This window comes from Pipistrellus kuhlii, unplaced genomic scaffold, assembly GCF_014108245.1.
Source record: "Pipistrellus kuhlii isolate mPipKuh1 unplaced genomic scaffold, mPipKuh1.p scaffold_m20_p_14, whole genome shotgun sequence".
NCBI lineage: Eukaryota > Metazoa > Chordata > Mammalia > Chiroptera > Vespertilionidae > Pipistrellus > Pipistrellus kuhlii.
In genome coordinates, this window is record NW_023425449.1 from 8,685,206 (window position 1) to 8,697,679 (window position 12,474).

The 12,474-nt window shown below is 43.1% G+C and overlaps 1 protein-coding gene across 8 annotated transcripts in view; it reads right to left on the minus strand.

Annotated features, from left to right (window-relative positions):
- The window catches only part of RIMS2 (regulating synaptic membrane exocytosis 2), a 213,156-nt gene that overhangs the window by 12,608 nt on the left and 188,074 nt on the right, over positions 1 to 12,474 (minus strand). The window contains exon 1 of one of the 8 annotated variants that reach the window (XM_036436627.2): positions 11,737 to 12,134. The exons of the other annotated variants lie outside the window; for them this stretch is intronic. Within the exon in view, the coding sequence (XP_036292520.2) occupies positions 11,737 to 11,854 (118 nt within the window). The 5' untranslated portion in view covers positions 11,855 to 12,134. Of the gene's footprint in view, positions 1 to 11,736; positions 12,135 to 12,474 lie in introns of those variants that run through there. 8 annotated transcript variants of the gene reach the window in all.

A 12,474-nucleotide genomic window follows, 5' to 3' on the forward strand; every position in this document is an offset into this window, starting at 1 on the left:
AAAGGAAATGTGTTTTTCGGTACCACAAATCCTTTGCATCACGTTCAAAACAAAAGTAATTTAAACTAAATATAACTCATTTAGTGTTCCAGTTGTTCTGTCATGCTCTTCAACCTGAAAACGGAACCTATAGAACACTGAAGGTTCGATGTTGAGTGAGCGTGGCAGGCAGAATTCTGAGAGAGCCCTTGTGATTATGCTACTTTGCACGGCAAAAGGGATTCTGCAGATGTGATTAAGGTTACTAATTGGTTAACCTGACGATACGGACATGATCTGTGAGGGCCTAATACATACACAGGAGACCTTTAAAAGCAGAGGGCTTTCTCTGGGAGGTTCCGGAAAGGTCAATTGGGAAGATCCGAAACACAAGAAGGATTCAGTGTACACTTGCTACTGGCTTGAAGATGGAGGGGACTCTGTGGAAAGGACCCCAGAGCAGCCCCCAGCTGCCGACCGCAAGGAAACAGGGGAGCTGGGTGACCCTGGAAGCAGCTTTTCCTCCAGAGCCTCCAGGCAAGAGCTCAGCCCAGCCACCACCTTGACTTCAGCCACGTGGTTCACTGAGCAGAAAACCCAGACATGCTATGTGTGACCCACAGAACCGTGCATAATGAGTGGGTGTTTCTTTAAGCTGCTAATTTTTTTTAAGGTATTATATGTGTACATATCTTACCATTGCCCCCCCCCATACATGCCCTCCCTCCCCAGAGTTTTGTGTCCATTGGTTATGCTTATATGCATGCATACAAGTCCTTCGGTTGAGCTCTTTAAGCTGCTTACTTTTTAGTAATCAGCAATAAGTACTTTTTAAAGATAATTATTAATGGAGAGATCTATGAAAATAATTTATTATAACCATAGGAGTGGACCACCTAAAATTATTTGTAAGAGCTCAATAGCCACGATAAAAAGGTGTATATATGTTTTTAAAAGTATATATACATATATATCTTACCTATCTATAAATACATTGTGTGTGTGTGTGTGTGTGTGTGTGTGTGTAAAGATGTTTAAAAATACTCAGGTAGCAAACTATAAAACTAAGGCCCAGATTATGTTTTAGAACCCTTAAACAACTCACTCTCCTGTTTTTGGTATTTTAAACCAACGTGCATTTGGAGAAAATGTCTGCAGGTAAAAATCAAGTTCTGAGCTGCAAAACAGCACAGGCAGAAAGCTGGACACAGGAGGCGCCCATTATTCTGCTCCGCTCAGTGTGATGACTCATTGACTTGGCACAGGCTCCATTCAAAGAAAGCCTCCTGATTAAATAAACTACCAAAGGGCCAGTTTCCCTCACAGTGTCTGAAAACCAGAAAACCCTGAGTGACTGCACAACAAAAATCAGAAGGTCCTCTTTGCTACCACACATTTGGAATTCTCCTAAGCCCCCAAATGAGCTCACCATGAAAGGCCAAACTTAAAGTCACAATGACCTCTTTCCAAATCCTATCTCCATAGGATACCCCCCGTTCACTCATCTCCCCTGGAAGGCCTCATCTTGCAGACGGACTTACTTTAGAGTCAGAACTTTCTTGATGTTAATATGCAAAATGACTTCTGGGGACAGGTTTGACAGCTGGTAGATTCTGAAAACTGACTTGAACTTTTAGCCTTTACTATAATTTATGTCCTTTGAATGAATAAGGCACTCTTTTTGCATTATTATTCAAAACTACCATTTTTCAGAATAAGTATAATTTGGAGAAGCCGTTTTGTATTACATTTAAATCATTTTAACAATGCATTAAAATTAGAATTCCTAAAAGGATTGAATCAGAGAATTTCAGAAGCTGTCTTTGGGATCCAGGGTACCTTTGTAGTTTATGTCCTCCCTTATTGTAGCAACAAGAAAGCCGAGGTCCAGTGTGGCTAATTCCTCTGGTGGATTTTCATCTTTAAAAACCAGTAATAATTTCAAATTGCACTTGAACTCCCTCTATCTCAAACTTGCAAGTTTGAGAATTGCCTCCAGCACTCTACCCAACTCCATGGTCACTGTGGCCATACTGTCCCATCTATAAAGTTTATATCGAAGATATATGAAAGAGGTTGATTTATTTACCTATTTTGTCCTTCAAGACCTCAAATATGGGGACAGTATATCTGCGTATAAAAGCTGTGCCATTTTAGGACCAGATAATATGAGTTCAAGATCTAGCTGGCCCTTTTAGAACCCTGGGCAGGTAATCTCCCTTTCTGAAGCTGAGGTCTTTTGCGCCTACATCACAGAATATATGACATGTAGTGGCATTTAATGAGGACTGATGAATAAGGACCAGCTACCACAATCTGCATAAAAAATCTGACACCTGTAAGATGCTATACAAAGTCTGATTTTAAAAATGACTGACATAATGTAAAGTCATCCTAAACGTGCAGGAAAAACAGTGTGTATCAATAAGGGGGAGCTTGCCATCCAAAAAGGAAAGCCTTCCGCCGAAGCCGGTTTGGCTCAGTGGTAGAGCGTCGGTCTGCGGACTGAAAGGTCCCAGGTTCGATTCCGGTCAAGGGCATGTACATTGGTTGCGGGCATATCCCCAGTAGGGGGTGTGCAAGAGGCAGCTGGTCGATGTTTCTCTCTCATCGACGTTTCTAACTCTATCTCTCTCTCTTCCTCTCTGTAAAAAATCAATAAAATATATTAAAAAAAAAAAAGAAAAAAAAAAGAAAGCCTTCTGAGCAAACTGAATTAAGGGGTTCCCTTCCCGCCCAAACCCATTGCTTTCAAACCAAGGTGGCTGCCATTGAGTTGAGAGCAAAGGACACAGAGGCTAGAAACTAAAAGAACAGTAACTCGAGGCTCAGAATCTTTGTCCAGGGAGGTGTTTGACTGGAGGTACCCACACTTGAAACCAAATGGAGTCAAAAAGACTGTAAGCCTACTGCATTTTTGAAGGACCCGTAGAGGAAAACAGAATTACTCGCCCACATACAGAAGTCTGTTCAACCCCTAAAGTAACTACTGAGTTTTCCTAATCTGCACTAGCAAGCAGGCTGTGAAAGCCACGTGGCCGCCTCTTCAAGGTAAGCCCGTAGCTTCGAAGACTAAAGGACAAAGAAACACTTCCCAGAAAACAGACCTTCCAAAAGGGCCGAGTGAGTCAGCCAAGAAACATATTCTGCTTTCAACCTTCACCATTACTTCTGAGCGGGGTTTTATCTTTTCTGTGGGTGATGGATGGCTTTGTGTTCCCGTCCTCTCCTTTCGAAAGGAGGGTTTTTATTCGGCCATCCTGTTGTTAAGTACCATTTACACTGGATGTATGGAAGGCAGACGACTCGTCTTTCGGTGGGAAGCCACATCTGGGTGCGAGGGAGAGGGCTGCGCACCACTCAAAATCCTAGATTTTAACCTGCACGCAGGAAACATACGACATTTTAAGGTTGTCTCTCTGGGGAGGAATTGACTCTATTCTATATGCAAAATAAGAGTGTGCTGGACATTCGTGTGGCCAAATCTGCTGAAAATGTTCAAATTAGAAGTCATATTCTTTCCCTTACCCTTCTCCCATTGCTCTCCCCCTCTTTCCTGTCTGCTTATGCAAGAGGAAAATAATTAATAGCAAACTAGTATTTTAAAAAATTAAATAGGTCATTAAGGCGAGCGTAATGACACCCCCTCCCCGTTGGTAGTTACTTCTCATTGTTAAGTAGATATTTGTTCATGTTTTTGGCTCACCAGCATTTGAACGCTCTTCCTGTGTACCAGCAATGCCTCGTTCTTCAATTGTAGAAGTTAAGATTGTCACGTATCATTTTAAAAGGGCAGGAGCACAGGACCAAGGTTCTGTTAATCAGATTCCAACCACTGCCCCAGACTTGGAATCTGAAGCTACTGAAACAAAGAAGCAGAGGCACCACAGGCTTCCGTTCTAAGGAGGGCAGTGGCCACAACATATAGTTTTTTGGGAGTGATCCTATGGCAGGGACTCAACATCCATGTACACGCTGTGACGTCTGTGCCCAACAGAAGTGGTAGTTTGGCAGGGCTAGTTCTGCAGTATGAGTTGGGGCAACATTCCTAACCTGAAGGGCAATCAGACATGCATGGACGGTGGTAAAGGAAGAATAGGAAGGCATGAACAAAAAATTGGAGGTAAGGAGCAATAAGGCTTAGTTTTGTTGATAGTTCCTAAGGTTTGTAGAAGGCAGAGAAGCTATCCAAATGGAAGAACCAAATTGTTAAGACTTTGAGTGCCAAGCCTCAGGCTTCATTTAGTGGGAGATGGAAACCACTGAAGATTTTAGAAGAGTGGTGTTAAGATCCAGATAATGTTTAAGGGAATTGATACAGAGGCAATAAAGTTAGATAGCAGTGGGGAGATCCAGAAGGTAGAGACAGCAGACTGGGAGACTCACGTGATTTCAAAGGCGAGCTAAAGTGGTCCCAAACTATCAAGGTGATGATGGGGATGGGAAAGAAGGAAAATGGAGAAAAAAAAAGTTGAGGAGGAAGCATTTCCTGGATAGAAGTTGCCAGCTGGTGGCACATATTTGGTCAATCGGTACACTTTGTTTGGACCAAATAATGTTAAAATTTTTCGTTTAGGTGCCAACACTTTAAATTTTTAAGTAACTTCCAGATTTATAGCTTTTCTTAGAGGAGAAAGTCAGAGTGGATTTGCCAACCCTGGGCCGCTATTCAATTTGGCATCAATTATTTAGAACTGCGTACTACCATTCCTCGATGGACGGGAAAGCTTCCCCCAGCTTCTCAGAGTCCTCGCTCTTCCCTTTCTCATGACGCCTGGCCAATTTCACTGATAAATGGTGCCATCCTGTCCCGACTTATAGGAGTTACAAAGGAAGAACCGATGACGGATGAAATAGCTAAAATAAACAGTCCTTTCGTTTTAGTCTCAGGCAAAATCTAAGTCTTAAGAAATGATACCTCAAAACTAGAGTGGATATTATCATTTTTATGTGAGCTTTTCCTTCAATTGCTCAAATAGTATTATGTATCCATAGCATGAAGTAAACCCCCATCTTTTCCAATCACACACCATTACCATATGAGATAGAACAAATGTATAGACCGATCTTTGTGTGAGCAATCGTCACATGTAAGAACAGCAGGAAGCATTTACATTAAACCATACTCTTTGGAGGCAATGGGGTGCTGCCAATACAACTTCCTAATGGGTGTTTGTAAGTCACTTCGTACAAGCTGTCTCCATAGGAAAGGCCACCCCCAATGACTAGTTGTGAATTTAGTGAACATACGGAAGGCTGGAAGCAAATTTGGGGTTTAACTTGACTTTTGTAGTAGAGTTAACTTGTGTTCACTTATTTTCTTTAATTCCAAAATCTTCTGCCACACCTTATGTGCCTAGAATGTAAATCTAACAGAAAATCATTGTATTACTAGAGGTTTCTAGTATTTCATGCACCGGGATGTGTGTCCCTCAGCCCAGCCTGCACCCTCTCCAATCTGGGACCCCTCAAGGGATAGCCGACTGCTTGTTTAGGCCTGTTTCTTGTAGGATGGGGCCTAAATGGGCAGTCAGAAATCCCTCTCACAATCCAGGACTGCTGGCTCCCAACTGCTTGCCTTCCTGATTGCCCCTAACCACTTCTGCCTGCCAGCCTGATCACCCCTAATCACTCCCCTGACAGCCTGATTGATGCCTAACTGCTTCCCTGCCAGCCTGTTTGCCCCTAACTGCCCTCCCCTGCAGGCCTGGGTCCCTCCCAACTGCCTTTCCCTGCAGGCCCAGTTGCCTCCAACTTCCCTCCTCTGCTAGCCTGATCGCCCCCAACTGCCCTCCCTTGCAGAGCTGGTCCCTCCCAACTGCCTTCCCCTGCTGGCCATCTTGTGGCAGCCATCTTGTGTTGGAGTGATGGTCAATTTGCATATTACTATTTTATTAGATAGTATTGCTGAATATGGTATGGACTCATTTAGGAAATGCTTTATTATACATAATCATCAATTAGCAAAAAATAATATCCCCTAGAAAAGATACATATTTAAATTATAAATCTGTATTGATGTCCTGTCCCTATTATTGGCATTTTGAAGATGTATAAATCTATGATTACGGAATTTAAAAAAAGTCCTAATCAAATCACATTACAACTTAAAAACAGTATAAATATAATAGATATTATGTCTTATCAATTATACTGATATTCATCTTACAAAGAATGGTAGGACTATACACTGTTATTAATAGATACTGGATACCTATTGTACTAGGCATGATGTCTGTTCTTAGGAGGATTACATTTAAGTGTATGGAATTTTTATTTTATTTTAATGAAACAAGGGCAAAGTGCTAAGCTCCATTATAATCAAATTGGGCTGCTTATTAAGAATTAAGTATGTTATCATACACAAAGATTAGAATAAGTTGTGTTTTATACTCTTCTTATTGGTTGCATAGCATCTTAAAGAGTAGGGGAGAATTAAATAGGTCTTTGTATTATGGTCTGTTTAGTTCCTTGTATATTAATTCCTCATAGCTTCACTATCATATGTAAAGAAACTTAATTCGGTTATCTCAGTGGTCAGCAAACTCCTTGTCCACAGAGCCAAATATCAACAGTACAACGATTGAAATTTCTTTGGAGAGCCACATTTTTAAAACTTAAATTTCTTCTAATGCCACTTCTTCAAAATAGACTCGTCCAGGATGTGGTATTTTGTGGAAGAGCCACACTCAAGGGACCAAAGAGCCACGGTTTGCCTACCACTAGTATCTGGTGATTTTGAAAATATTTGTTTCTTTGATGGTTTTCTTGCAACTTAATTTTCAAGTCCATGGCATGTAAAATAAATTAAATGAGCTAATTTATTCAGTTAAATATTATTGACAGGATCTGTTCTGTATGATTGCCAAGCCATATTTTCAACCAGAAGCAGCATGCCACAAAATCAAGTGAATCAAATTCATCACAAATTACACATTCAAAACTATATAATTAAGAACAGCTAGCACAGAACCACAGGTAACTTAAGGTAGTCTCTGAGAAACCAGGCCTATCAAGTATTAGAAAATGAGCCATTTTCCTACAGTCTTTGACCATGCTATTTGCCCTTCAGTCCATGGGTCGGAAGTTGTGGGGTTGTTTTTCCTACTAAGAATGATATCTTTTTCCTTAAAATGGTTCCTTCTTTCTCAGAATTACCCACAATGTTTGAAACCTCTATATGCAATAATATTCTACATTAGGGAAGTATACTCAATGTTTGGGTTAATTTATATAGTGAAGATAACTTCAGTTAGGATTCAATGGTAAAATTAGTAAACATAATTTATAAACTGTTAAATATAGCAAAGTACTATTATTGTTACTTTTATTTTTTTTAAATTGCACTCAGAGCTTTGGAGAATAGTTATCTGGAATATACTCAAGATCAAGAAAGCAAAAAATCAAATTATGTGAAAAAAATCCCTGCAAGCTTACAAAAAACAAACAAACAACAACAAAAAACCCCAAATAGTCAACAATCATAAATTATTTTGCTTATAAAAATATCCCTTTCATCCTCACTGAAATCAGCCCCATTGAGATTTACAGTTCATGGCCACATGGTTTAACTTCTCTAAGTCTCAGTTTTCACGTGCGCAAAATGATGAAAATAAAAACTTCCTTGAAGAATTATCACAAAAATCAAAGAAATGGGGCACAGAGAAGGTGCTCAATAAATGGTAACTATTATTATTGTACTTCATTTTTTAAAGAATACAGCATATTATCATAAGGAAATCCAGTGTAATAATAAAGCAACAATACCCAGACTAGTTAGGATTGTAAACCCCAGAGGCAGATCAGGGTACAGAGCCTAGCTCCACCTCTTGCTGGCTGTGGACTCTGGGCAAGTTGTTGTCAAAGGTGTGCGGAAGAGAGACTGGGACCTGCCACTGATGCCTGAATTCATGTGTACCTCTCACTTTCTCCTACATGAGGTTTTTCTTATAATCTTTGCCCTCTGTACTTCACCTTCCTAGCACTTACAATTACACAGTCACTCCCATTAATACCTGTTTCCACGAGACTGAAAACTCTAAGAGGGTAGAGAGCATATCCACCTAGTTCAGGGACTAGCAAAGCTACTAGCACATAAAATAACTTCGGTCAATAATTCTACATGAGCAAACGAATGGAAAGAACATGGCCTCTCCATCAACTTCTTGGCACTCCTTTTGTAGAAGGGCAATGTCTGGATATACCGCGCAGGAATGAAGTGAGAACATGGAACTGGAAGACAGAGGGCGTTTGAGGTGATTTAGCTATGGCACTATTTCCGAAAAGACAAACAATAGGCTAGCTTTACAACCAGACAGACTTACTGATCTACTAGACCAGTGGTCGGCGAACTGCGGCTCGCGAGCCACATGTGGCTCTTTGGCCCCTTGAGTGTGGCTCTTCCACAAAATACCACGGCCTGGGCGAGTCTATTTTGAAAAGGTAGTGTTAGAAGAAGTTTAAGTTTAAAAAATGTGGCTTTCAAATCTCAATCGTTGTACTGTTGATATTTGGCTCTGTTGACTAATGAGTTTGCCGACCACTGGGCTAGACCACTTCTCTCCATAGGCAAGTTGTTCTCAACCAGGGTGAAGTTCATCTGTTGCAATGGATTTACTTTTCTTTATAAGTCAGAATGGGTTTCACAGCTATGACTATAACAACACATTCTTGAGTAGGCTCATGAAGTTATGTTATCCACATAAACTTTATGTATCCTCTGTGGGTTGTTTCAATAAAAAAATTGTGAAGCAACACTGCTCCAGGACATTGATTTCTAACTTTTACAACTCTGCAGGGTATGCTGAAATACCCTAAAAAAAAAAAAAAAAAAAAAAAAAATCAGGACTTTCGAGGGTGGTAGAAATATTGAGAAATCAAAAAAGCAAGTTAGGATTTCCTGTCTTGGCTGTAAAAGGACAGTAACCCAGTGGGAAGAGCTCTCATTTATAGAAAATGCCTCCTCTCTAGTTACCTGTAAAGAACTATATGCTTCATTCTTTTAAAATGTTGGCTTCCGTATGGAACATTTTGTCTTGGCAACTCCAGAAGCCATATTATAGGACAAAAATCCATTCCAATTTAGCCATGGGTAGATGTAGGGATTTCCTCTGGGACCAATCTGCGAGAGCCAAGGTTACACGAATGTACCTTAAATTTTGAAAATCTTCACATTTATATAAGCTTTTTTTTTCTTTTGGTCACAAAAAAAAAAAAGGCTTTTAGGATGGTACTTTGTAAATCCAACAATTCTGGTTACAGCTTAATGATGATAGTTTAAGCAAACTCAAGACTGAAGACCTGGTGTAAAACATTTTTTTTTTTTTTTGAAGAACATGTCTACAATAATGTGTTTTATTTAAATGTGATTTTCCAGGCACACCTGGATTCCAGCTTCACCACTACTAGGTAGGTGACTGTAGCTAAAGTATATGTAAGTAGTAATCTAGTGTAGGCTGAAGCCGAGTACATAGCTTGTCTTGCTGATGGCCTGTGTTCAAAGGTAACTCATACCTACTCTCTGGGTGAACCTGGGCACGTTTCTGAGCCTCTCTCTGTCTCAGTTTACTCATCTGTGAAATGGGGATAATAAAAGCATGTACTGCTTCTTACGGTTGTCTTAAGCCTAAGAGATACAGGCTTAAGACAGGTCAAGTTCTTAGAACAGTGCCTGGCTGACGATAAATTTTTAGCTACAATTATAATCATTCGCTTACCTAATTTGAACTTCTAAATTCTTGAGGTGTTTACATTTCTTGAAATTTTAAGCATGTAATGATCTATAATAACAAATGCGTAATATGCTAATTAGACCGGATGTCCTCTTGGATGACCTTCCGGTGAAACCAGGGCTATGAGGGAAATCTGGGTCCCGGGTGCCAGAGGGAAGGCAGGCCTACTCTTGCACGAATTTCATGCACCAGGCCTGTAGTAGAACGTAAATGAAACGTACGTGTGCACAAGAACAGCAAAGGATTACCACAAAAATGTTAAACCACCTTTAGGGAAGTACCCTGATATTAAACCTGTACTGATCAACAGCAACCTGACATTGCAACAGTAAGCTGGAAGGAACTTGGATAGCTCTAACCAGCCAACTATTCCAAAGGCCACTTTCAGACACACTCTCCCTCCTCTGACTTCCACCTCCTTGTTCCCCACTGGGCAAAATAAGGGAAAAGCTTTAGTTCTACCTCTTTTGAGAGCAAATAGTTCCTTCCAAATCAAGTCTCCCTAACAGATTTCCCAATAAGAAATCACTGATGGTCACAGAAAACAAAAACAAAAACACACACACAATAAATCCCGTTAGGTACAATAGGGTTTACAGGATGATGATAACCTTTGCATTTGTGGGCAAGGGTGAACACAATTTACAACGAGTATGTCAATACATTAATACACGGCATCTCCAATGTCAGGACACTGTTATTATTCAGCAGTCAGTTCTTACTTTGGCTTACAAATCGTATTTTTAGTGTCAGTTCAAACTTATAGAGAAGTTCTTTATAAAGAAAACATGTGGTGTTATCCAAAACTCTACGAAGGACCTGAAAAACCACCTGGCGAAAAGTTTGAAACGGCAAGTCCCCTTCCCTGGTTTTTCTCATTAGCTTAATGATAACCAGAGATCGACAACCAGTTGTGAGAGTCCCAGTATCGTGGGCCCCAAGTTCCAAGTCTCCACAGCACAACCCGCCTCCAGGGGTGTCAGCCTTCCCCTGTGCACCCTGGGACTCCCGTTTCAAAGTTTTGCCGCTACCTTTATTTTTGAGCATTTCCGTCCTCGGGCTTAACTAAGGTGACCAGACGTCCCGATTTTTAACAATTTGTCCCGCATCCCGCAGCGTTTTTTAAAAAAAGTTCCGATGTTCTGCCAAAACCGGTTTGGCTCATTGGATAGAGCTTCGGTCTGGGGACTGAAAGGCTCCGGGTTCGATTCTGGTCAAGGGCATGCACCTTGGTTGTGGGCACATCCCCTGTGGGGGGTGTGCAAGAGGCAGCTGATCGATGATTCTCCCTCATCAATGTGTCTCTCTATGTCTCTCTCTTCTCTATAAAAAAAAAAAAATCACTAAAATATATTTTAAAAAAAATTCCGATGTTTGGAAAGAATCTTTCTAAACATCGGGACTTTTTTTTTTTAAAACGCCGCGGGACGCGGGGCAGATTGTTAAAAATCGGGACTGTCCGGCCAGAAGCGGGAAGTCTGGTCACCTTACCTTAAATGCAAATACCGAGATATAACGGTAAACACACACAGAGCGGGGAGCGCCCCTCGGAGGCCGCCTGCCTCCCACCAGGGCCCATCCTCATTCAACTTCCAGGCCCTGGGTGAGTGCACCTCCCAGGGAACCGCTGCCCGTGGCGCTGGGAGGGCGCTCTCTCTCCAAACCAGCGCCCCGGGGGTCCGCTTCCCCATCACAGCCCGGGACCCTGCTTCCTACAGTTCTCTCCCCCTAAATGTTTCATGCTTTCTTTCTCCAAATCAAATCACCTGCTACCTATGGTTGCCAAGAATGACAATAAGCGCTGTAATCAAAGGTAACAACATCTTCTTCATACAAACTTGGACGCAACACGGACACACCGGATAGGAAACTGTTCGTAAGTGAAAAGGACATGTCCCATTCTGCAAACTGCAAGTCTCTACCCCAGAAGGCAAAGCCGGGTGTCCCCCCCCCACCCCAACCCCTCCAACCACCGACTCCCTGAGGTCTGAGACCTAACCAGCCAGCCACCCCGGCTCCGGCTCACCTTCCGCGTCCTCCTCCGGGGAGTGCACGCAGGGGAAGAGGCCGGCCAGCGCCTCGAAGGAGGCGGACAGGCTGCTGCGGCTCGGGGAGCGCTGCACGGGGCGGCCCTGCCGGCCCATCTTGGCGGCCCCGCTCCGGCCGCGGTACAGGATGCGCGGCGTCCTGGCGGCGGGACCCCGGGCTGCTGCCCCGCTCCCCGGCCCGGCCGGACGCGCTCTCCGGGCCGCCCGACCTCCCTCCACCTGTTGGGCTGCGGCGAGGAGAGCGGATGGAGCGGCGGCGGCGGCGGCGGGCGGAGATGCAGCTGCTCCGGGGAGAGTCCGCCGGGAGGGCGCGGGGATCCGGGGGGCGGCGGCTGTGGATGCTGCGGGGCCGCCAATCAGCAGCCGGAGGGAGGCGGCTCAGCACCCAGGCGGCCCGGGAGCCGCACCGCAGGGTCCAGGCAGCTCCGACCTGAGCCGCTCGTGCAGTCTCCTCTCCTCCCTCCTCCCCGGCCCGCGCGGTGAGGGCCGGAGCGCGGTGATTGATGAGGAGCAATTACCGTTAGGCACCGCAGGTGGGTAACAGCAGGCACGTGTTTGAAAGCCACTCTCCTTTCCCTCAGGTTCACAGACAGTGAGTGGTAAGGCTCCTTAGGCATGCTGACATCTCCCCCAATGCATTACACAAAAGCTTCCTGGGTTTTTAAACAAGTTGCACGAGACCTATTCTAGAATGAAAGCTTCCACTTTTACCTTTC